The sequence below is a fragment of the Zingiber officinale genome, chromosome 1B (genome assembly GCF_018446385.1).
Source record: "Zingiber officinale cultivar Zhangliang chromosome 1B, Zo_v1.1, whole genome shotgun sequence".
Classification (NCBI taxonomy): domain Eukaryota; kingdom Viridiplantae; phylum Streptophyta; class Magnoliopsida; order Zingiberales; family Zingiberaceae; genus Zingiber; species Zingiber officinale.
In genome coordinates, this window is record NC_055986.1 from 148,550,354 (window position 1) to 148,578,024 (window position 27,671).

The 27,671-nt window shown below is 36.8% G+C and overlaps 1 protein-coding gene across 1 annotated transcript; it reads right to left on the reverse strand.

Annotated features, from left to right (window-relative positions):
* Nucleotides 1–1,512: 1,512 nt before the first annotated feature.
* On the reverse strand, nucleotides 1,513–22,853 carry LOC121984678 (enoyl-CoA hydratase 2, peroxisomal-like). Its single transcript, XM_042537754.1, has 11 exons — nucleotides 22,680–22,853; nucleotides 22,572–22,594; nucleotides 22,360–22,465; nucleotides 19,162–19,232; nucleotides 18,975–19,047; nucleotides 15,274–15,313; nucleotides 15,002–15,074; nucleotides 14,780–14,930; nucleotides 2,612–2,682; nucleotides 1,855–2,028; nucleotides 1,513–1,762 (listed from the first exon to the last, which is right to left on the reverse strand). The coding sequence occupies exons 1-11, from the start codon at nucleotides 22,746–22,748 to the stop codon at nucleotides 1,678–1,680; spliced, it is 936 nt and encodes a 311-aa protein (XP_042393688.1). The 5' UTR covers nucleotides 22,749–22,853; the 3' UTR covers nucleotides 1,513–1,677.
* Nucleotides 22,854–27,671: the final 4,818 nt, after the last annotated feature.

Here is a 27,671-nt window from a genome sequence, read left to right on the forward strand (position 1 = left end):
TTCAAAGATTAGTATGCTATTATTGGGAATAAATTACAAGAAGTCATAGATGTCTAGTTTGTAACTAATGAAAAATAGTGCTAAAAATAATATTTTTACAAAAAGTTATGACTATTTTGATTGAAGTTTGTTAGGTTGGAAATGTTGTTTGAGAAAGACGAATAATAGTACTCGGGAGAGAATAAATTTTTCAGGAAATAATTGCTCTGGAAAGATTGCTCGGGAAAGACATATTGTTCGGGAAAGACAAATTACTCAGGAAGATAAATTGCTCAGGGAAAATATTGTTCGGGAAAGATGTATTACTCAGGAAAAACTAGAAATTTATTTGGGAATTCAAAAGATTAACATGTTACTCAGGAATTGAAAATATTTGGTATTCTTGAAGATTTTCTTGGTATTTACAATATAATTTTTTTTTTAATGTATTGCATGCTTTGCTTTATTATTAAACACACTTTTGATTTTCGAGACTCTAGAAAATATAAATTGCATTTGAAATAAATTGACTCATCTGGTAAGGTTCTTCCAAGTCTCTCCTATAAATGACCATCATTTATACGGTTGGACAGATGATTACTTTTGAGATTGAAATATATTTAAGCTTTTAAGATTGTTTATCTTTTTATTATCTCTTTAAACTCTCAGTGAATTTTTTTAGAGGGGTAAATATTGAATACGCTTGTGTTACTTCCTATTTGTTCTATGCTTTCCGATGCCAACGATGCGTTGAATTAATAGTAGTTGTATTGGTGTTGTGGATCTTCTGGGCGGGGCCGTTCATCGGCGCCGCCGGTGCTGTTCCACCAGTACGTGTTGAATTCGCCGGCGTTCAAGGACAACCACGGCGATCTGACTAATACCGACTTATATGTGAAGAAAATTTATGTATCAATTATTTAATCAGGAATGTTTCTGGTGTGGTGTGATATATCCGATGGCATCAACGAATTGATTCGGTGTTCTTTTCTTTTTCTCTCGGTTGTTTTTCCTTTTTCTAGCATTTCTAAATGTTTGTATGTTAAGTTTGACGTATTATGCATCCAATTATATATATTTTATATGCTAAAAAAAATATAAATTTACTTTGCTGCTCTCTTGTATCGTCGGGTTGGTCAGTTGGCTTCATGGGGTTGGGCATGTCACGAGGTAGAACTCATCCGTCGGGTCGAATGGACAGACAGGTCTATTGGTTGATCAAGACAGTTTAGGCAGACAAGGTTGTGAAATTGAGCTCGTGTGGTATGATCGAGCAGAGTGAGTTCGTCGACACGGATATGCTTTGTCGACGAAGTGTTCAAGTCGTGATTACTCCTCTGCCTCTCCCCCCACAAATGCTCCACTCTCCCCTCCTTGCTCCTCTGTCTGACTGCCAGGAGACTTTCCATGGGTAGTCTTTTGACTCTTTTCACTATAATTCTCCACTATCATTCATACATATTCACAAAGATCGAAATCTCTGAAATAACCTAGTAACATTGAGTTTTTTTTTCCTGACAATAATATAAATACTAAAAGCAAATGGACTAGCCATGAGACCAGATGATAAAGAAGATATGGTACAAGATTATTAGACAGTGTATCCACCGATTCTCAATAGGAGTTAGGAATTTTCAACATCAACCAACCATTTAAAGAAACTGTAGTCCATGTTCATCATGATCTCTGGAACAGATTCTACAGGGAAGAGTTCTGCTTCAGTAGCACATAACCAGAGAGCACAACTCGATTTCGCTCCTTCACCTTTGTCTGATAAATAGCTCTGCAAATGCAAATTCAGTTTGTGGTTCAAGTTTGATGTGCACAAATATGAGCAGAAGAGAGAGAAAAAAAAAGGAGCCAATGGAGCTTTACGTCGAGCCTTCAAGCCACATTTCTGTGACTAGAGTTTCTCCAGGATATACATGCAAAAGGAAACGACCAAAGATGTTTTTAACAGCTGTTGCTTCCCCATCGCAAAAGGATCTTATGATGGCTCTCACCGCAAAGCCAAGAGTACATAAGCCATGAAGTATTGGGCGTGCAAACCTTCAAAAAGTGATTGTGGATTGACATTAGAAAATTGCAACACAGCCTCAGAACAGTAGCTAGTTAGCAGCAGTTTGGAAAATATTGAACTTTGGAGATGAATGGTAAAACAACTAATGAAAAACAACTCTAATCACTATTTCTTTCTGTTCCACAAGAGAATAGAAGTCCCAAGGTAGCATTCCCCTATTCTTAATTTGCTAAAGTGGAAATATAAATTTTGGTGCCCAACTGAGCCATTTCATGTTTGCTTAAAATCTAAATCCTATAAATAAGATGTTCATCTTTTTGTCCGCCACATTAAATCCTAAGGGGTATTTTGACAAAGTTGGGGAAGAGTGGTCCCACAGGTACAACAAGGTATTATTTTAATCTTCTAAATGAAGGTGTCTTCTTTAAGTCAAAGGTGTCACTATGTTGAGAAGCATTCCTTTAGTGGAAGTACCACCTTTATGAATGTTTTGAGTTGTTGGTCAAAGTGGCATGCTAGCTCACTTTCTGCACACGAAGAGGAAACAAGAAAGGAAACGGCAGAAAAAATAATAATGCCAGACCTAGAAGGCAAAATATTTTAATTCCTTACCCTGCCACCTGTGCAATCATCGGGTCTGAATGAAGAGGATTATAATCGCCTGATAGCCTATACAATAGAGCCTGCAATTGGGTCATAAAAGAGACTATATAAGTGCATCAAACAGATCAAATTTTCCAGTGAAATCTAGTAGTTACTATAACAGAGAAGGATACAGGAACTAGCTAAAAGGCAGAGCATAGTCACTTAAACGGTGACACAGCTGAGAATTGAGTGTCCAAGTCTCCAGTTTAGCATAAAGATGATGGAGAAACAAGAAAATATACGAGGCATATAAATACAAAATTTATATTGTAGTGTTGTGGGAATGTAACAAATGGAAATAGATTTCATAAAAGCATAAAATCCTAAAAGATATGGCTGTACTGTTAAGCTCTTCAATATTGGATAATTGACTATATATATATATATATATACAACTCCTGAATGTAGGTGTAAGACTCCATATTCATGTAGCAACGGTTTTCCCAAGATGAGGCAATGTAGATAATCTACAAAATATAATCTGGTTAAGTTTCCAATGTTTCTGAGTTATCATATGTTTCTATAGTTGGAAACCATGTGTTGTTTACCTTTAGTCCACCAAATCGTATATGTTAGAGGTGAGATTAATAGAGTTGTTCTAGGAGGCTTAGTCCCACATTAACAGTTTTTGATTTAGAATTTTATCATGAGTATATATGCCCATGTAATAGTTATCTCATTAATATCATGCAATAAAATATTTTATCCTATCCCCAATGAAAGCCCCCTCCTAAGTTTAGGATTTTCAATAAGAGGTATCCACTAACCTCCTCATCTCTTCCTTTGCTTGTTTCTAGCCACAACACATCAAGCATAGAAGAATGTCATCAGAAACCCACACACCTTGATTTTGAGTCCTACTACACTAACTCGAAGCACCAAGTGCGACCTCCTTCAAGATCTTCATCTAGGGAGCGGGAGCAGGAGCGGTTCAATCCTTCTCTAGACCAGCTCAACATCCTGGAGACCACTAATGCCAGATGTTTCTGACACCTTCCCCAGAAAACCATCACAACTTGCAAGACGGCCAGAACCTTGAAGAACCAAGAGCAGAGGACCACAAATCGCCCAACCACATTCCCAAGCCATGAGGGTCTCGGCTTCCAACCTCCATGCAAGACTATATGAATTTTTGTTCTACAACATGCAAGAAGTGAATCCACCAAAGATTTCTCTACCAGTGTGCCCTGTCTTCTTGATTCCAGATTGAATTCTTGCTGAACCCTAAGACACCAGAGGCAATGTGGGTCTGGCAAACCATTGTGTTATAACGCCTATCTAGATTTGCTCCACTAACTCCTTTCTTCTGGATTCCCTGACACCATGCTAAAAAAATTGTGGAAGAGAGGAAGGCACAACCAAGGTCTATAACTTCCAGTTTGACCTTTGTGTTGGATTTTAATCTCTTTAAGGTGGGCAGTGGGCTTAATGTAATTTGTATATGCGAATACGAACCGAACCGAACCGAACCGAACCCATTGAAGTTATCTAAGTCTGGTTTATTGGGTTTCGGGTTATTAGATGCGAGTTATGTGTAGAATCCTTTAGCCCGATCTGTTATTATCTATGGGCTGATAATATATCGGATCCGCTATATAAGGGAGAGGTCTCGTTGAATTAGGGCATCTTGATTCTTGACATCTCTTTTGTTCCCCATTGATGAAGAGTTTCAGTGTCTACATCCTAATTCCTATGGAAGACCACCCTCTGCTACTTCTTCCGCAGGATTACGGATTTCTCGGACGATGCTTTACGACAATGTCTCTTCCACAGTTAGGTTATATCATCATTATTACTGTTTTTAATTCTGCTATGCCATGCTGATTGATGAAACTAGACCATGTTCAAGTTTTCTCTGTTATGAGTTCCTTTTGGTTCCTAGAATTCATGCAGTAGGAGAATACATAATCTATCAATTGGTATCAAAGCTTGTGTTTCATCATTTGCATGACAATGAAGTTAGGTTTTTCGTCGATATGTGTCTTTCCATGCTAGATTAAGTTTTCCTAGTTCTTATCGTCGAAAGAAAACCTAGGATAGGCCTGGTTTTCTTGGTTTTTTGTATGTCACGAGGAACACGAAAAACAAGTGAACTGCTGCTTTCTTTGTGGAAAACCGCCGCATTCTATCTAATTTTAGGTCAAACTGTGATGATATAATCGATTGCCTTGGTCGGATAAACAATTACCAAGCCTAAAATAGCGAACAGAATTGAAGGGAATCGTTTTACCCGATCGATTAGTTGACACCAATACATTGCATTGATTCCACAATTGATTGGCATGACAAGAACGAACACGGGATCAATTTTCAATCGATTACAGGTTCAACTGCTGCCACCAATCGATTGGTGATTATCACCAATCGCTTTGAGGTCAAACACAGAAGCGACTGAAATCGATCATGTTAATCGATTGAAACTACCAATCGATTAACAACTTTAAATCACAACAGAATCGATTAGAATCGATCAACCTAATCAATTGGTGTTATCAATCGATTAGGAGTTTTATCCAATCAATTAAATAGCCTTGAAGTTGCAATGGGATCAGTTTAATCAATAGCCAACTCGATTGAAGACACCTTTCACTAGTCAATTGATTAACTGGCGATCAAGCACAGAAGGTTTTGAGATCGATTGACAGATCAATTGGTCATTCCTGATTGATTGCCAAGAACCACCAATCGATTGATATGTGTGAAGTCGAACACGGACTGTAATCGACTGGCGGGATCGATTGGGTGATACCAATCGATTGGCTCACATCATCGATCGATTAATCGTCCTGAAGTTATATAGTAGGTCTTTAAATAGATTGAGGTAATTGATTGGGTGATACCAATCGATTGTCATATGGTATCAATCAATTGATAAGCTTAATTTTAAGTTATTAAAGCAGATCAAGTGTTTATCTATTTAGTTAAAGTTCCCAGGGTTTTCTTGAGTATATTTACACGCGTACTACTAAATTGAACTGTTGTGTCAATCCAAAGGAAGACGCATTCGGTAGGTTTAGTGCATGTTGTGTTAGTAGATGTATATCTATGCTCACATCATCGATCGATTAATCATCCTGAAGTTATATAGGTCTTTAAATCGATTGAGGTAATTGATTGGGTGATACCAATCGATTGTCATATGGTATCAATCAATTAATAAGCTTCATTTTGAGTTATTAAAGCATATCAAGTGTTTATCTATTCAGTTAAAGTTCCTACGATTTTCTTGAGTATATTTACACGCGTACTACTAAATTGAACTGTTGTGTCAATCCAAAGGAAGACACATTCGGTAGGTTTAGTGCATGTTGTGTTAGTAGACGTATATCTGTGCTAAAAGTAATTGGTCCAAAGGAAAATTACTTTTATGTCATATATATATTCAAGGTAGCTTATAACTAAGTAATAAAATATTTTTGTTCAGATCATGCACAAAATGTAGCAAAAAAAGGTAGACATTGTGTGGCAGATTAAGATTGTTATAAGCTATGAACCAATATATAACTCATATAAAGTGTCGAATTATGCGCACAATGGGTTGGCCCAAAGGAAAGCACATTGTGTAGCTAATTAAAGTTTGAATTATATTAAAGAGTACTACTAACAAATTACATTTAGTCCACAGAGTAAAATGCAATGTTGTATTTGGTATCTCATAAGAAGCTCATTCATATGCATTTATTTGCGTAATTTTATGTTTTATTATTTGTATTTATATATGTTCTTGGCCTTAATTAAATCATGAGTTTATATTATTTTCTTTTTTATTTTCAGTGCAATTAGTAATTGCCAGTATTAATAACATCTCCACATTAACTAGTTCAAATTTTACTGAATGGATAGAGTACATTATCATAGACTTAGACTGTACTATGCATTGAGACACAATCGTCCTGCACCCCTACTAGTGTTAGCACTATAAAGCAGAGGATTAAATTTGACAAGTGGGAACAATCAAATCGTATAAGTTTAAGTATTTCTATTCCGACACCAATTAAAGACTCAATAAATGAGAGAGAGAATGCTAGGAGTTTCCTTAGCTAATTAGCAGATCATTTCGTGGCAAGCGAAAAGGTCACGATTATCACACTTCTTTCGAAGTTGGAAACTATACGGTATAACGGCAAAGGAAACATCGGGGAGTACATTATGGCAATGTCCAATATCACCACAAGTCTGAAAGCACTAAAACTCGAAATGTTGAGTCTATGTTAGTGCATTTTGTCTTGATGTCTTTGCCTGCATAGTTCACTACTTTTAAGATTTCTTATAATACTCAAAAGGAAAAGTGGACATTAAATGTGCTTATAGCTCAAAACGTGCAAGAGGAGAGACTAAGGCGTGAGACACCTGAAAGTACTCACTTAGAAAGCAAATCGCAAATTCTAAGAGTTTTGGCTATAAGGAGCACATGAAATAGATAAGAAATCTAATTTTTTCTACAAGAAGAAAGGTCATATGAAGAAAGACGGTCACAAATACGCTAACTGGCGTGTGAAGAACGGTAAACTTCCCAACTTTATTAGTTATCAATGCTACTACTCACATAAGTGTCACTATGCAGGAGTCGTCTTCCGATTAATGGTGAAAGATACATCTATACAGGGAATAAAAAGAAGTTGATTGGTGTTTTAGGCTTTATTTAAGAACTGATGTCTTTCTGGATTTAGAAAATATATTTATTGTACCGTCTTTTTGACGGAATTTAATTTCAATTTCTTGTTTGGACAAATCAGGTTATTCTTGTTCATTTGAAAATGAAATTTTCAGTATTTTCTTTAATTCAGTGTTAGTAGGCAATGATTTCTTGGTTGATAAGCTTTATAAATTAATATCATAACTCTTACGGCTGACAATGTGATTATGCATAGTATGGGTACTAAATGCAAATTGACTAACGAGAATTTATCCATATTATGATAATGCTTAGAAAGGTTAATGTCAGGAATTCTCGATTCCCTTCTCAGACTTTAATGTCGACATAGAATGTGTTAAGGGGAAGACAACTAACAAAAGAAATAAGAGAGCAAATCGATCTAGTGATGCTAACACGTATGGACATTTGTGGCTCATTCCTTTGGCATTTGGGAATGAACACATATTTTATTACCTTCATAGATAATTACTCTTGATTCGGCTATCTATACATTATTTATGAGAAGTCTCGATCTTTCGACATGTTCAAAATTTTAAAAGCTAAAATTGAAAATCAACTAGATAAGAAGATTAAAGTCGTCCGATTCGTTCATGGAGATGAATATTACGGCGATATGATGGATCAAGTGAACAACGTACATGACCTTTTGTGAATTACCTTACTGAGTGCGGGATTGTGCCTCAGTATACCATGCTTGGTACTCATGGTCAGAATGGTGTAGATGAGTGTTGCACTCGTACCCTAAAAGATATGGTAAGAAATATAATGGCTTTTAATTCTTTACCGTGGGGGTGAAGCACTCAAGATTGCAGTTTACTTATTTAATGCCTAGTAAGGCAGTAACTAAAACTCCATTCGAGATATCGACGGGTAAGAGGCCTAGCATTAGACATTTACACGTCTAGGATTGTCCAGCTAAGGCTAGACCTTATAAACCTAGTATAAAGAAACTGGACTTAAGGATTGTTAGCTGTAATTTTGTGGATCACTCTGAAAAGTCCAGGGGGTATAAATTCTATGATCTCTCTAATAGATCCTTCTTCAAAACGGGAAACACCAAATTTATTGAGTACAATGGCAGTGATAAGGTCTCCAATGCAATTAGAGGATCCTTCCACTCAAAGTGAGATATTGTCTCATATTGATGAGCAAGTACCTCAATTACCGCAAGCATAAGTGTCTTTAAGGCGATCCACTAGGGATAGGAGATCCATGATTTCTCGTTATTATGTTTATCACCAAGAGCATGAGTTTGACATAGGGGTTGGAAAATGATCCTGCATCTTTCCAGGAGGTCAAACAATGCTCTAATCCTGAAAGATGGATAAACGTCATGCAAGAAAAGTTAAAGTCTATGACAGACAATGACGTTGGGGAACTTGTCGAATTGTCTGAATGTACGAAACCCATTGATTGTAAATGAATATTTAAAACCAAACGATTCACTCAGAAGGAAAATATTGATTACAAGAAGACTTTCTTACTAGTTTCGACAAAAGACAAAAGACAAAAGACGAAAGACTCCCTAAGGATAATAATGACACTTGCAGCTCATTTTAATTTAGAGCTACACTAGATGGACGTAAAGACTGCATTCCTTAATGGTGATATTGAGGAATATATATATATATGGTGCAACTAGAGAACTTTGAATCTTAGGATTCAAAGCACCTAGTATATAAATTAAAGAAGTCCATTTATGATTATCTCATTTGGAATGTAGATTAAAGAAGTCCATTTATGATTATCTCATTTGGATTTAAGTAGAATCCTATTGAGCATATATGTCAAGTTCAGTAGGAGCAAGTTTGTCATACTTGTTCCGGATGACATATTATTTGCGAACAATAATAAGGGTATGCTACATGAAACCAAGTCATTTTTATCTGGTTATTTTGAAATAAAAGATCTTGATGAAGCATCTTTGTTTTAGGCATACAGATATGTCTTAATCGTTCAAGCGACATTCTTGGATTATCGCAAAAGACCTATATTAAAAAAATGCTTATAAGATATGACATACAAATGTATGCACAGGTTTGTACACTACCAAATATATCATTTATAGTCGGGATGTTAGGCAGATATATAAATAACCCAGGACCGTCGGTAAAGAGAGTGAGGCAGCATTTGCAAAGAACTGAAGGACACATGCTCACGTATCAAAGGTCAGATCACCTGGAGGTGATTGGATATTCAGACTTTGATTTTGTTGGATGATTGGATAGCAGGTCACTCCAGGCTATATTTTCATACTTGCTAGAGGGCTATATCTTGGAAGAGTTTCAAACAGACACTAGTAACCACTTCCACTATGGAGGCAAAGTTGTTAGCATGCTATAAAGCATTCAATCACGAGATTTGGCTGCAGAACTTCATCATAGCACTGCAGATCGTTGACAAACCATTAAGAATCAACTGTGCTAGTAAAGTTGTAGAACTTTATGCCAAGAATAACTGCAGTTTGTCGAAATCTAATCACATCGACATTAAGTTTATAACGGTTAAAGAAAGAGTTCAAAGTCGTGATGATAGAACACATCAACACAGATCTATGTAAAGGGATGAGTAAAGACCTGAACAATGACAATGTACTATTTTCATGTTGTCAAATATAGCAAAGGGATGAGCTGTGCTCTCTATCTCCTGTAAGAATCAAAACAGAGAAAATGTTTATTATCATGTTGCTAAATGTACCAAAGTGCCAAGCTATTTTACGTATCAACTGATCTATGTATGTTGTAGAAGCCTCAAGTATTTTCCTTTTCCTTCATTTATTACATCCTGACGTAATTCCTGCTCGAGGGAGAAGCATACTCGAGGAATTAGTTTTAGGGTTATTTTTATTCTTATTTAGTTCATTTTTCTCTCTTTATTCTGTGTCTCTTTGTCAACATGATGATTTGAGATCGAACATTGTCTGTGCACTCTGCTATCTCCAATTTTGTTATGCATATGTACAAGTTGTGTTTTTGTTTCACTATTAGTGTTCCTACTCTATCTTCATTTATACGATTTTTTCTAATTTATAAAATAGGTTGGACATAGATAGTATCTATGCACTTGCTGGAAGAATAATTTTTCTCCTTGAATTTGCAGAAAAAGATTTGGGATAGTTTTATCATTGAGTCTTTATATATGATCTGATCAATGCATTCCTTTTAGTAACCCTAAAATTCTATGCCATGTCACTTACACCTTTGGTTCACATAATGGAATTGATAGGGAATAGAAATTATTCCTAGAGAATGGAATCAGAATATTCTTTCGTTTACTTTGTCGATAGGAGGAACATTTCCATTTTTATATTTAGTTTATAGAAATATTGTAAGTAATAAACAATAAATAAATCAACACATTGATAGCTATCCACCCCAAGTAAAACACAATGACTCAAGTAGGGCTAATAAACCATAGATCCGCACAAGTTGCTTAGCCCACTCGCTCTGGCCACTTGGTTGATAGGTTCTGTAAGACCCATTTAGTAGGAATGATCAGTGTGTGATCTGCCTGGTGTGCTCAATTAATGCACTCAACTCGGTCTGCCGGATCTTGTCTGCCCATACAACACACCCAATTTGCTTGGTCTGTCAAGCTGTGACCTATTTATCTCCCTATGGCTCACTCAATCCAATTCAGTCCAGTCCCACCGGGCTTGCTAAAGTCCAGCTCGCCCAGCCTGTCGAGCACAATTGACCTGTCAAGTACACTTAACCCACTTGACTACTTTATTTGTTGTATCAGGAGAATTACATAGAGTACATATATGCAAGGTTTAATTTATCATTCTGAGCTGAGTGAGGTATCCATCCCTAACTAGATAGATATAGACATATAGTCTGGGTGTCATGTGGACACTCCAAGATGATAGGTGTCAGTGCTCCTAAGTCTGAGGAACAAGTCAATAAGAAGAAGACACTGAAGAAGGGGAAGGAATAAAAAAAAGAAAAAGAGCTAAAAGATGTGAATCCGTATGACTTACCTGGTGAAGCTGGAGGACCTAGTCATGCTCAAGAAGTGAAGAGATAGAGATAAATGGCTGAGATAGAGAAGAAGCAGAAGTATGGTTTTGAGATGAAGTGGTGGCAGTGTTTTGAGATGGAGAAGACGAAGCTCAAGAGTAAGGGGTCTTTGTGTCAATTCTTCAGCAAAACAGTTCATATTGCAGGTTTTGAGCGTCTAGGAATATATATAATTTGGAGAATATAATAGAATTAGGTAGTTGGAAAATGTTATGAAATAGTTAGGAAGCATGATCAAGAAATAAAATTCAATGAGAATTGATATTCCAACTTTATTTTGTAACCAAACATTAGAATAGTTGTTCCGCTGGAATTTTTAGAGAATTCCAGTGAACCAAATCCACCATTAGTCAAAGGTGTATTCCCAATGAGCTTATAATTACTGGACAAAAGACTAAAAACCCAAAAACCACAACACAAAAGATGTCATCAAAGGCTCTGTTTTCATATTACAAATTTTATTATTTGAAACTTAAAAGCATTTTGTAGTGTTCTTATTTAGTTTAGCAAGTAGGAAATGAGCCTATAAACTGAGCCTTGTGGCAATACTTGATATTAAACTACTGCAGGGATTACAAACTGTAGAACTCTTTGGTGTTAATAAAAGTAACCTCCAGAACTCGATCCAAAAAAATATGGAGAAGCAACCTAGAAAAATGAGATAGGCAGATTGAAGTAAAAAAAAAATGGCACGAGGAAAGAGTAGAGGAAATATATAATGCTTTTTAGTGCTTTGATTGATCTATCTTCAATTTTCCCAAATGGTTCCATGATCACTAAGAATAACCTCAAGTACATGACAGAATCATAAACATAGAAAAGAGAAGCAACCTAGAAAAATGAGATAGGCAGATTGAAGTAAAAAAAAAATGGCACGAGGAAAGAGTAGAGGAAATATATAATGCTTTTTAGTGCTTTGATTTATCTATCTTCAATTTTCCCAAATGGTTCCATGATCACTAAGAATAACCTCTAGTATATGACAAAATCATAAACATAGAAAAGAACGCTAGAGTGAGATAGGCAAATTAAAGTGAACAATCTATTCGGTAAAGATTAGAAAAAAAAAATGCAGACTCTCTAGTGCTTTGATTGGTCTGTGTACAATTTGAACAACTCTTCCAGAATTGCATAAAATAACCCCACGAACCCAATCCAACATATACATAGAAAACCAATCAAGATCTGACAAAGCGTAAAATGTATCAAGTAACTAACAGATATGGAGATTATATTTGAGGTACTTATCAAAATGCCTCAATGTTTAATAGATTTTGCAAAATGCCCTCAGGTTTTAATTAATGTCAACGCGCTGGTTTCCATTTTGTTATCAAAATCTCCTCTCCATTAACAAATGAGTAAAGGCAGCCCGGTGCACGAAGCTCCCGCCATGCGGGGTCCTAGGGAAGGATCCATTGTACGCAGCCTTACCCTGCTTTTTGCAAGAGGTTATTTCCAGGATAGGATTCGAACCCGTGACCTTTTGGTCACATGGCAATAACTTTACCATTACGCCAAGGCTCCCCTTCTCCATTAACAAATGAGTAATTTAGGTAATAGCCCTCGAGGCTTGTCACAAATGGTAAGTGCATAGTAGTGCGTCCAAATCAGACAAGGTTCATTATCGCCTGCGGAAAATTCCCTCCGTGCACTTGCCACCTATTGTTCCTATTGAACCTCCCTCCATCGACGTGGGATTGTTAAAGTGGCGGTTCCACATTTTGAGTAATTTAGGTAATAATTTAGAATGATAAAATATGTATTTTGGTCTTAAATATAGGCATTTTGATAGCAAAATGGAAACCTTGGTGGATGTTTTGACAAACTAATAAGCTTAAGGGGACATTTTGAGAAAGTTAATAGTAAGGGGCATTTTGAAAAATATCATTATTGATTTTTGCATTTTCTTAAATGCTCTAAAACATGTCATGCATGTTATTTGTTGTTGCACGTTCGTTCAATGTGTGATTGTCAATCATGCGCCACACAACAAATACATCCTAATACGCCATCTAACATGGTTAACCTTGACCCACCCACCCCACAACCCGTCTTCCCATTGTGTTCGCCCCCCTACAACCACCCCCTCCCCCCCCTTCCCCCTTTTCCTCCTCTCATCACCTTCTTGACAAGCTTCTTCACATTAACAATGTGTGTACCGCCTCACTGCCTCCACCTACTCCTCGTTCAATTCAACAACTTCCTCAATATAGACTTTTCGTCTCATCGATAATCTTCATTAACATCCCCCCTCATTGACATTCACACTTCCTTCCGCAATAGTCTATGCCTCCACCTCTATGAACTTAGCAACTTACTCAACCTCCCCTTGGTTGAAACACTAGTTCTCCACCATAGCCACCTCATAAATTGCCTCTTCAATAACCTTCCTCAGCACAACCACCTTGCCAACTCCCCCAATAACAACACCTCCACCTCATCAATACCTATGTCTCTGGATCCTAATATGTTGTTATAGACCTTAAATACTCAAAGTAACGCATTCATAAATAAAAAATTGCATCAATGCTTATTACCAAGACAAATATATAACCCATTTTTCCAACAAGAAGCATGCATCCTTCTTCCCCTACCATGGAAGTCAACCATTTCTCTCATGATCACAACCAACACTTGCCACCTCCTAGAACCACCACAAGCACTAATTTCATACAGCATTCCTACTATAGAGGTTGACATCGCCACCATTCCTGAGGATCATCACTCCAATCCGACATCATGCCTCAAATCATGACTAGAAGCATTGACCTCATCTTCACATTGACAGGGGCCTATGAGGCCCTTCTGCCGTTCATCACTCCAGCTCAACATCATGCTTCATATCATGACTAGAGTCATCAAGCTCATCTTCATGCTAGAAGGAACCTATGAGGGTTTCCGGATCAAGAAGAATCCTCAAGCCACTAGTTATTTAAATTGAGTCTCACAAGCAATGGTTATTCCATGCGATTTGCATCCATAGAACTGCTGAAGCCCACCCCTTTGGTTCACCAAGACCACAGGGATAGTGACTTCCAAAGGAGGGAAGGGCTTAACTACTACCGAACTAAAGCTGAGATCTCATTGTCCTCGGACTTGGTCTGACACCCTGCATGAGATAACATTGGCAACAATGGCAATAATTAATGAATGTGAAATTACAGAGTAATCTACAATTCATGCTCCACAAAGAATTATTTATACAGAAGGAAATGATACAATCCCAAAAGTATACATATAGAATATTACAAAATATAGAAATAAGAACTAGAAGCATAAAATGAAATTTAGTATGCATAATATAAAGAAAAGAGATCTTTCAAAAGTGAAACAAGAAATATGCTAAGTAATGCATGTTGAAACTATAAGAAGCATATCCAATAAATGACAGTAGAGTACAAAAATCACTATCCTTGAAATATAAAGAATCTATATGGAACTTCAAAGACAAGCAACCTGAGATAGTTGGGTTGTTTCTTCAAAAATTGCAGTAGGCTGATGTTTAGGAATTGAAAATCGAGAAGGTTGACTATCTGAGTAGGTTTTGTACGAATATGGTTGTGATGCGCTTGAAAAACCTCCAGAACCACGCAAGTATATTGAACTCCTACAAATAAGCAAGTGAAGATTTAGCTATAAAGTATCAACATGTTAGCACATACAATATTGGCCACTGACCTGTTCATGCACAGTACTTCACCAGACTCTTTTATGTAACTTGTAGTTTCAAGCTCAATTATAGTTGCTTTTCCTGTATCAGGTTTATTTAAATAAGTTCCAATTTTTCAAGAAAGAATATCCAATAGAAATGAAGATGGATATGAAGGAAAATATCACTTTTTCTGCAAGTCGGCAAGTACATTAATACAATTTTGCTTGTAGTTGACTAGTTTCAATTGAAGAAAACAAAACAGTATATAGAATAGAAGTAAAAAAGGAGGACAACAGACCTTTGTCATGCAAGCCAGCAACTTTGAATTGGTTGAGAATCTGGAGCAAATAGAGAGTAAGTTACAGTATTAATTAAGCAAATTAATTCATACAAAATGGATTACTCAAACAATTTGGAAACGGGCATAGAAACCGAAACAATGTTCTTGAACTTTTAATATGAGGTTCAGTTATTTGAAAAGTCATAAATAGGATATCTCAAGGAAACAACATGCCAAATGTTAGATAAAAATATCAAATATAATCAAATCCAAGGCATACATAGTGTCATGCCCAAGTATTAGATAGAATTAGTTTTGTCTAGGGGCATAAATACATGAATTGAGACTTTATACAACAACAAAATAATATCCATCTCTCAACTTGGTATTAGAGTGGGTTCCTCTCCTGGGCCAGGTTTTTCTTCCTTGATCCCACAAGCAAGATATGACAAGTTATTTCTCATGGTGCAGCTCCGGTCCACAATCATAAACCCTAATTCTCTCTCTCTCCTCTCTCCACTATCATAAACTTTTTTTTTCCTCCTCTCTCTCCACCATCATAAAACTTAATTTTCTTTTTCTCCTCCCTCCAACCACTATTGAACCAAAATGTTCTCTGCCCATTAATAATAATAAAATATTTCATTTCTCTCTTAAAAAATATGAGTGAGAGAAAGAAGAGCAACAAGAAGAAAAAGGTGATCTTCAAGTTTTCTCTTTCCTCCTCCCTTCTATTTATCTCAAGGATCATTAGAATTCAAATTTCACTAATCATCTTTTGTTTCTTTTCTTTACACTAGTCTTTGTGCGATCCTAAAATGATATTAGTTGTTGTCGTTTCAAAAATTCACTCCCTCTCTTAGAGAAATTGGGTTTGTAATTGTTCTGCTAAAGTGCTTTTGATGACCAAATTGTAAAGACGTTTACCTTTTAAAATATTGCCAACATATAGAATATTAAATTGTATTTCATATTAATAAAAAAAATAAATGTAAAAATATTTTAATTTATTAATTGATAATATTTATATTCTAATTGATTATTATAGTATCATTGTTTTACATAAAGGGAAAAGTACTCTCTAGGTAATATTTTTACCAAACACAATAGATAGTGATATTGCTTTCCCGAGCAATTTTGAGATCTAAGTAAACAAACATTACACTACTTCTACACCATGCACTTACTCGCAAAGTTCTTTCTCTAAATAAACTTTTGAAATACAATGCCAAATTTGGCCTAAATCTCTTCCCAGCTTTTCTCCTCTTAGGGGTGAGTGATTGGAATCACTATCCACAACACTTTCTTCATTCTTTGTGCATTTTATTCAGGTCTATCCTTGACATCCTTTTCTATGTAATATCTGCCTTTACTCAGTTTCGCAGCTAAGATTACCATCTCATTTCAAGAGTAAATGTTGGAACCCTAATTTATTTATTTTATTAATCCTAGACAGTCTCCCTCATTTTTATTTTTGTGGAGCCTTTTGTAAAGGCTTCAAATTAATCAGGGACTATAATTTAGACTCCTCATTTTTTGAGTCACTTGTGGAGCTATGTGCCTAATCTACAATTTCTTCTAGTTGCTTTAGTTTAAACGGAGATATGGAAGAACATTATATCATATCATGTCCTTTGAAGATTGTCACTCTCTTCACAACCATAGTCAAGTCGTTGATTCTTTGAGGATCAATTTAGAGCCTTGCATCTTCATATATTTGCACTAGTATCATTTTTTTTTTTTTTTTACTTTTATGGTCGTTAAATGTCTTAGCAAATTTTATATTTTTTATCTAGTTTATGTAATAAGCTTGACATTGATAATATCTAAGCTCAAGTTTGAGGAATGTTAGATAAAAATATTAGATGTAATCTTAAGGTATGTCTATCCTTATTCATAGCCATATGTTTAGATATAATTAGCATGTCTAAGGGCTATAATACATGAATTATAACTATATATCAACAATATAATAGTCCATCTATCTGAACTCTAGAAAGTTGTGGTTCTCTCCTTATGACATGGTAATAGAACCTAGAGAAGAGGCAACTACATTGTGTTTGTTATTGACAAGGATTTAAGAAACATATAAAGCTTACAAGAGAAATCATGAAGTTAATATGTCAAATCAATTTGGAAAACATATTTAATAATACCCACCTATTTATCTATCTATCTATCTATCTAACTTTCCGTATCCTCAAGTAACAAGGCCCAAATGTCTCCATAGACTTGGGTGCCAAATCAGTTTGTTTAACAGAAGAATTTACTCAAAATTGAAAGAATAACACATTTTAACATTGTACACAAAATTGAAATTTTTACCCAAAATTGCATTGCATTTCCCAAAAGGATGAAAGAATAATTGCTTAGCTCTCAAAAAATATGATACATATCATATGCCAATTAGAGTTGCCCACAATAAAATACTAAGAGCATCCACAATGGATGCGTTATTGGGGTGTTATGACATCCCTTCAATTTGAACGCGTTCAATCAACGAGCTGGCCCGCCCCACGTTTGTATTTTTTTTATTTTATATATTAAAAGATTATAAATTTTAAAATTAAAATTGAATATATTAAACATCTATTTATTTAATAAATATATTAACAAATTCTTAATATTATTTTTTAAAAACAGTAAAATTATTTTTTTAAAAGTAAGATTATTATTAAAAATAATAATAATAATTTTAATATTTTAAAATATATTTAAAATGTATTTATTTAATATGATATAATTTTAAGATAATTGAGTGGACTGTGAGACCTATAAATAATGAGTGTTAATACTAAAAGGAATATGGATGAAAGAGATATGTTGTTATAATGAGTATGTGGATCAATGCTTTTTGATGAGGTGGTGGGTGTTATAATGGAAGTGGGTTGTAGATGCCCTAAGGAATACTTGTAGGGTTGAAAATGCACTAAATGTTCATAAGAAAAATTGGTATTCAACTAGGTAAAAGCTTATTTATGTTGATTAAATATATGGAAGATCAATTAAATATTCAGGTATAACCAACTCATTAAACTAAATGAAAAGGGTTAGACACATGTGTTCAAGTCGTTAATATTGGTCAATAGAGATGGTGAATTATTTGTAAACAATGTTCATGAACAATATCTACGAACAAAGCTTGTGATTCATGTTAATCGACAAAGTTCCTATCAAATTTATAAATAGAACTGTAAATAACAAAGAAGCTCTTAAAAAGAACAACTTTAGATACTCACTAGCCAACCAAACAAGCATAAGAATATAAAAGTTTCAAACAACCTCAAACTAAGAGTTTGATAACATCTAAACAAACCATGCTCGAGTTAAGCTCAAACTTAAAAGAAGAAAACAAGTAAAGCTTGAACATCTGTTTCAACAACTTGGTTAATTTTAGGCCCACTTTAGCATAGCTCAATTATCTTATCAATCCATCTTGGACTACACAAAACTTGATTCGACTTAGATCATTTACAGCCCTACAACTTGTGCCCTCAAGGCTCAAGTACAATCACAAGAAAAAGTACCATCGTGCCAAAAACATCTTACAAAGCTATTTGAGGGACTGAATTACAGGAAAAAGGTACACCCACACAAAATCCTATACAACTATATGAACAAAAGCATTAAAAGGAAAATGTACCATTGTGCAAACAATTTTGTAGTTACTTGAAGGAAAGAATTACAAAAAGAAGATATAATATTGACAAAATTCTTACGCAGCTGTTTGAAGGAAGAGGCCGGTAGATTTCTATATAATGTTGACCATGCAACAGAAGCCTAGGATCATATCTGTAGAGAGTGCAACATCTAGCTTATGAACCAAAAATCGAGGATATCTGTATGGATGCTAAAAGGAAGAACTGTAATGCTACCAAGGAATTATTGTACATAATAATTACTCACTGCAATCCATGAATTCCTTCAAGTCCAAGACCTCTAGAAAAAGGAAACAGGGCAGCAAAGGTAGGAAAAACCTGCAGCACAATATTTAAACATTGATCTAATAAAGTTATTAAATTAAGCCATAACAAACAAAGATCATAGCAGTTATGAAGTAGATTTCTCAAGGTAAAAATAAAAGTAGATCCAGGATGATATTGAAGTAACAAAATTGTTATTAACATTGATTGTATATAGTTACTATCAATTAATGTATATATAACTGCATTTATAAAATTATGTCTATATGTAATTAATTGTATATAAATAATTAATAATTATATTACATATACTTAGTGTGATCGAGAAAAGGCAAATTCGCGATCACGACTCAGCCATGTAACGTGACTCCTCCGATCACCGTTACTCCACTCTCGTGAGTTAGCTAATCACCGTTACTGGATTATTGTTCCCTTTCCTCCACACCTCTACCTCCCTTGGTTCTCCATAGCTACACCTCCAGGAATGTCTTCGTCAACTTAGCACTATCGATTCTTTGCTACTCCCCTGTCCCTCTAATTCTCAATCACAACTTTGTCTAAATGAAACAACTTTGAGGAGGAGAAAGAAAAAGAAGAGGAGTAAAACTGTGAGGTATATGTATGTGTTGGCATGGATGGTGTTCATATCTTGGAGCGGGAGAGGAATGATGTGCACCGGTCATGCTAGGCAGCATAACTCACTACCTAAACATGTGAAGATCAACACTTGTGGGGTGGGAATTTTAATTGTCATGGCAATAATATTGAAATGAATGACAACAATATAGATTCGGGAGAGATTATGAGTTAAGAGTTTCTTTTCTTGGACGGATGAGTTAAAGGACAGATTAAGAGCAATGGATAAGTTAACAAATGAATCATCTTTCCATTGTTTTCTTATGACTATAAAGAGAGGAGAGATTTTTCAAGGTATGAATTTGAATGCCCATCTTTCTTTACCCAAAAGGCCTTTCAAAACATGGAGAAGGAAGAAAAAAAACTTTTAGAACTCATGGAAAACTCAAGTGCAAATTTTAGAGAGAAAAAGAGGCATTTTAATATACCACAGCAACCAAGTCTTATCCCACTAGGTGGGAAAGAGTCATTTTAATATAAAAATATATATCTTGAAAAAGGTTACAATCATGGTTTAAAATCTCAATCGCCGAAATTTCAATCTCGGACCAGAACGATATGGTTTCAGTACCGTATCGAGTCGTGCCAATATGATTTCGGTATTTCATCAATATAGAATATATTAATTAAAATAAAAAAATTAATCTAAATATAAAAAATACAAAAAAGAAATAAAAATAAAAAATATGAGATCAAAACATTTTTATATACCAATAAATAAATAAAAATTTTATTAAAAATTTTTGAAATTAAAATAAATAATATAAATATATATATTAAATTAATGGAATAGTTTTATTAGGATTTGATTAAGCTTGATTATCCTATTTATAGCTAAGAGTTGATTGAAATTATTAACCTAAGTTAACATCGTCCCCGCGCACTCGTGAGCTCGCGGCGGCCTGTAGTGTCAATGTTGGTCGTGGTTCTGATGCCGGGCGGTAAGTGGAACCGTAAATTTTGCCCATTTAGCCCTACATGAAACAAAACCATGGTTACAATTAAGCACCATGTGCTTTGCACACCATGAGATTATGTGAACACATGAGAGTTCATGTGCAACTTACACACGTAGTGTGGTGTAACATAGTGTTACATGGTCACAAGTCACACACATGCAATCAACACTAATGGGGCACACATAAACACACATGGTAAACGAGGCTTACATTGTGTGTATGAGGTGCAATGTGGCTATTTGTTTGAGTGCTTTGCAATTCACATCATTACAAGATGCAATTCACATCACTTAGACCACAATGTGGAATGACAAATTGACTTCTGGATCGCGATAATTTGATTTCAACTCAAGTGGTGTGACTCAATGGTTGTGAGTGAACTAGTACCTTGAATAGTGTAATATGGATCGTCCAAGTAATCCAAGGGCATATATAAAACTTGGATGGGTGCAACATGATACACATAATGAAACTAGGGATTAAAGACCAGTCTACACAAGAATTAGGAATGAGTTAAACATACTTCAAATCCTTTCCTCATGGCAAGGTTCTTCTTCCTCCTTGTTGGCATGTTCAATCACTAAACTTAGAATCTGACGAATGAATTCTAACAACCTTATTCTCAAGAAGGGTGGGCGGTAGGCTTTCTTTGGCGGTGCAACTCTTAAAAGGGCAGTCAATCCAAATTCACGAGACCCAAATTGCACAATTGGTAAGGGTGAAATAAGCCATAAGGGAAGCAACCACACATTTCAAGATCATCGATTGCTATAAGTTTATTTCTAATTTAACAACCAATTTATACCATTAGAAATTGTTTAGAAAATTATTTCTCTATGCATACATGTCCAAGAAAAGAAAATTGTCACTTCCCTCAACTTTTTGTCTTTCTTATAAGTCTACAATTTTAATTTATCACCTTTCAAAGGAAACAAGAGCAAATAAGACATCGATGAGTATTAATACGTAGTGGGTGAAAAGATCATGAGGGCATGCCAAAGCAAGCATGACAAGATAAGTTTGAATAGTGGAGGAGATAACGAGAGATCATGAAGACACAATAAATGGAGATAGTAAATGAGCTGAGACATGGAAGAGAAAGAAATTTTGTGCAATGATAAAGTAGAGAGATGGGGAGGGGAAATCATGATATACATCATGCTATGGTCTCTTCCTTGATGTTAGATGGACTAGAACATTATGAGGCAAACCTACAGCTCTGGTAACAACTAAGAAAAATAATACTTTTACTTTGCAATATTACACTGAAGCATAAGACACAAGGAGAAAGTTACATTTCATAAGAGTGGGCACATAGTAAGGATATCATTTATATTAAGTAATAATATATCATTATGAATCAAGAAGGTACATAAGAAGGAAATTTGACTTTTTCCCCTAGGAAGTTCATTACCAAAGGTTATACGCCTAAGAATTAGCATATTCACAGAGCAGAGAAAAACAATTAATAGGACTTTTTCCAGAAAAAGTCACCAATGCAAAGAACTTGTGAATTAAATTAAAAGGCACAAAATTGAAAATATAACTGGATTAGTGTGTGTATGTATAAAACTTCAATTTTTGACCTTGATAAACTTTTGTCCATTTTTATGGTAAACGTAGCTGAGTTCCTTCTCGTTCACCGCGTCTCCAGAACAAGTTCCGATGCCTAGAGCGTAGAGCGCTACATCTCTATTAACAAGAACAAACAGACGAGGAAGAAAGTCAAACGAAATGAAATGAGCGGATTTCATGAAGCGTGAAGGAGGCAAAGAATCCGAGAGCTTCTGGAACTAACCTTTCTGTATAGCAAAACGAGGTCTGCGAGAAATAAGGAAAACGAAATAAAAAAAGGGAAGAAACAAAGGGCATAACCGAAGGGCAACAGAGCAGGACGGAGAAGAACCTCGGAGAACCTGTGGGAGATCACCAGTTCGGGATCGATCGTGGAAGACGAGGGATTCGAGATCACCATGCCTCAGCTTCGTCGAGGAGCGACAGATGGAAGGTGGGCTTCGAGAAATAAATATCAATCAAGGAAAATTAACGTGTCTCAATTTTCAACTCCAGCTTACTGGACAAGCACCACAATTAGCACTTGAATCCAGGTTAGGTTATCATGACGTTGTCTTCTCTCTGAATTTTTACACATGAATATAATTTACAAAATTTGTTTCGTAAATATGGTTCATAAACCCTCATACGTTTTCAATTTTATTTATTTAATTTAACGAATTATCTAAATTTATTTATTTATTTATTTATATATATATAATTAATTCAAATATAAATTTCTCTTTTACGAGTGTTTGATTTCTTACCACCTTAAAACGATGGATGAAGCCGTGTAACAATAGATATTTTTTTTATAGATTTTTCGGATGGTCTAATGGTTAGTATATGAGATGTTACCACAATAAAATTTGGGGTTTGAATATTAGTAAAATCAGGACGAATTGACGGGGGCGCTGACGATTCACTTTTTGCCACAACAATGGACATTTTTAGATTCTCAAAGATGAGTCTTAGCTTCGCTTTCATAAATTAATAAATAATTTTTTTAATGAGCGATTGATTTAAAAATACTGGACCGATAGATTATCCGTTGTGAACATTTTCTGGTTTATCACGATAATCAGTGAAAATTTTACATAATAATGTACCAATTACTCCCTAAAATTAATCAATGATAGTTTAAAAAAATTAAAAAGATGGAAGAATAAAAAATAAGTAATTGTAGGAAAAATAAGATAATTTTCTTCATTTACTTGACTTAAAACAATTAATTTTCCTTGTCTATCCTTTCCTTTCCTTTCCTTTCCTTTCCTTTCATATTTCCTCTTGTCAATTAAAGATGATAATTTTCTCTATAAATTTAAAGCCCCTAATAAAACCAAAAACAAAGGCAAGCTTAAATCCGTCCTGATAATGATAATAATAATATAAAAAAATAAAAAAATTAAATGTTATATATATATAATTAATATTAATATTTATATGTCATTAAATTATATTAATAATTTTATGAAAGAGTTTAAATTTAAAAATCTTTTTCCCAAATCAATGAACAATTAAAACAGAGATTAGGAAGGAGATTTAATCCCTATAGGTTTGGGGATTCCCACGGAATTGATAACAGATAGAGATATTATTGAGGCAATTTCCCTAGGTCAAGTTTGACTAGTTTGACTAAGCTTGAGTTAAGTCAAGTTTGAGTTTTGATGTTTGACAATATAAGGAGATTGTTGGAGCAATCGTCTGATTATGGAGATGGTCAAAGGGTTGACCATGTTGATGAGAATACAAGTCAAGTAGGTCAAGGTTGACAGAAGACTTGACTGGGAAAGTCCTAACTGGAGGTTAGGCATTTGGAAAGTCCTGGTGAGGAGCCAGGCAACGGGAAAGTCCTAGTGAGGAGTTAGGCAGGAGAAAGTCCTGGTGAAGAGTCAGGCAATTGGAAAGTCCAAGTATGATCTTGGCAAAGGAGAAAGTCCTGGTGAGAAGCCAGGCAATTGGAAAGTTCAAGTGTGATCTTGGCAAAGGGTGTAAGTCGATCGATTGGGCAGCAGAAACTCTCACGCGGACGTGAGAGCACAGAAAGACGCTGAATCGATCGGGCTATCTATTCAGACAGTCCCAATCGATCGTTCGATCGATTGAGAAGTGACCGTTGCGCAGGATGCAGGTGATGGACGATTGTGATGGAGCAGTACTGACGTGACAATCGATTGGGGTTGATTTCAATCGATTGGAGGCACTGTATATAGCCTGGGCAGAGCGTTTTCTTCACTAGTTCTTTGCGAGCTTTTTCCTGTGATTCTTCTCCGATCCTCACGGCGATTTCTCCAGCATTCATGCCAGTTCTTGAAGGCACTTGGGGAGTGTTAGGACCAAAAGTAGCTAGAGGGGGGGTGAATAGCTCGTCGCGTGCTCGTCGCTTGGCGTTGCTTGTTTCTTCAAGGATATGTAGCGGAAAATACAGAAACAAATCACACAACGCTAACAAGGTTGGTTTACTTGGTATCCACCTCACAAGAGGTGACTAGTCCAAGGATCCACACCACGCACGCACCCTCCACTATGAAACACTCCTTTTCGGTAACTACCGAGGGCGGAGAAGCCCTACAAGACTCTCAGTACAAGAAGAAGAAAGGGAAATACAAGTTAAGCAAAAGCTTACAAGATGTGCAGTAAAAACCCTAACCCTAACTTCTTCCTCTTGCAATAGATCCGCCTCTTGACTTGGAAAGCCTCCAAGAACCTTCAAGAACTGGCGATCACGTGCTTGTAGAGAGCGGTAGGAGCTGGAATGAATCGAGAAGAGCTCGTGGCGATGCCGAAGACCACGCTCACCTGCGGCTTTAAACCCGACGCAACGGTCGGATCCCGATCGATTCGAATGTTCGCGATCGATCGGAGGCTTGATCGATCCACGGATCGATCCGTGGCTCGATCAGAAGCTGCCGATCGATCCACGGATCGATCCGGCGCTTATCGCGGAAGATCGCCCGATCGATCGGCCGATCGATCGGGACCTCGATCGATCCACGGATCGATCCGAGGTTCGTCATAGGAGAATCGGATCGATCCATCGATCGATCACCTGATCGATCCACGGATCGATCCAAGACGGTTTTTGCCCAAAACCAAGTCCCAAACCTCCTAACCAACATCCGTCAACCTTGACTGTTGGTACATCATGCCTCGCATCCGGTCACCCTTGACCTGCTAGGACTCCTCATCAAGTGTCCGGTCAACTTTGACCCACTTGGACTTTTACTCGTCGTGCAGTATCCGGTCACCCATTGACCTACTTGACTTCCACCGGATGTCTGGTCAACCTCGACCCATCTGGACTTCCTTCCTGCCAAGTATCCGGTCAATCTTTGACCTACTTGGACTTCCCAACACCAGATGTCCGATCATCCTTGATCCATCTGGATTTCCTTCCTTGCCAAGTATCCAGTCAATCCTTTGACCTACTTGGACTTCCCAACACCAGATGTCCGATCATCCTTGATCCATCTGGATTTCCTTCCTTGCCTGGCTTCACTCACCAGGACTTTCACCTAGCTTCACTCACTAGGGTTTTCCATCTGCCTAGCTTCACTCACTAGGACTTTCACCTGGCTTCACTCACCAGGACTTTCACCTAGCTTCACTCACTAGGATTTCCTTCTGCCTAGCTTCACTCACTAGGACTTCCTTCTGCCTAACTTGCCAGTTAGGACTTCCCAGTCAAGTATCCGGTCAACCTTGACCTACTTGACTCTTCTTCGATCAATATCTTATTGTCAAACATCTAAACCCAAACCAAGACTCAGCTTGGTTAACCAGGTCAACCTTGACCTGAGGGATTTTGCACCAACAGGGAGCATCTCCAAGGTTCAAGAGGCAACAACAAGTAGCAAGAAGAAAGGTGTATTCACTTGTATTCTCATAGTTTCTTCTTGTATTTGTGTTTGTGTGTGTGAGAGTTTGTACAAGGCTTCTCCGCCTTCAACTGCGATCGAGAAAGAGGGTTTTCATAGTGGAGGAGCGTGTCGTGTGTGGATCCTTGGATTAGTCACCTCTTCTTGAGGTGGATACCAAGTAAATCTACTTGTTAGCGTTGTGTGAGTCTTGTATTTTATTTCCGCTGCATATCATCATCAAGACGCAACCAACAAGCGCGCGACGAGACGTTATTCACCCCCTCTAGCGGGCACATCGGTCCCAACAATTGGTATCAGAGCGAGGTCGCTCTTCTACGGACTAACCGCAAAGAGAGCAAGAAGCTAGAGGAGGAAGATGGAGTCCGAAGGACCGCTCGGATGGGACATCTGGATTCCACCCTGTATGATAAAGAGGACTTCAATTTTTGGAGAACTCGGTTGGAAACATGGTTCCAAATGGACTGGAACCAATGGGTTGTTTTGTAGGACCCATTTGAAGCTCCAATGGACAAGAAGGGTAAGCGCCTCCGACCTCGACATTGGACCGAGGAACAAAGGGAGCAAGCGGAGGCTGATAAGGAGGTAACAAAAACTTTGTTAAATCTATTACCCTCTAACATAATCTTGAGTGTAGGTGAATGCACAAATGCAAGTGATCATGAGAACCCCACTGAATTTCAAGGGGTGAATGAGTCTAAGGAGAAGGGTTCATTGGTCCAAGAAGAGAAGGACCAATCCGATGTTGACACAAGGACAACATTCGAGGAGGAAAAGAAAGAGGAGGAGAAGGAAAATGAGAAGAGATCATCCACATCTTCAAGAGAGGAAGAGGTGGAAGCATCCACATCCTCAAGGGCTGAAGAGGTGGAAGCACCCACATCCTCAAAAGGAGAAGAAGAAGAAAATGATGCAACCTCCACAATTCAAGCTACATCAAATGGAGAATTTGTTGGTGCGGTTAGCACTAACGGTCGAACCCAGGTTTTGATGAATGACAAAATAGGTTAAGTTAGTTTTGCTGTTGATCTAACACTCTGACCGAGTGCGCAGGAGAAGTCCAGACAGGTTGACGGACTAATTGGATGTCTTGCACGAAGCCTAGCTAGGTCGACGGGTCGACCGGATAGCTGCCACGAAGTCCAAACGGGTCGACGGGCTGATCGGACGTTTGGCACGAAGTCCAGCTAGGTCGACGGACTGACCGGATAGCTGGCACGAAGTCCAGACGGGTCGAAGGGCTGACCGGACGTCTGACAGGTAAAGTGAAGGTAAGTCACTGGAGGGGAGTGACTGTGAGGACGCGTTCCCGGGAAGGGAACTTAAGCGCCAATCCGACTTAGAACCATTTCGGAACTCTAAGTCGAGATCTTGACTAGATTCCGGTCTCGGAAAGAGGGAATCTAAGTCATACTCTACTTGTTAAACTTAAACTATGCTAACACTCTATTTTGTAGGATATATAT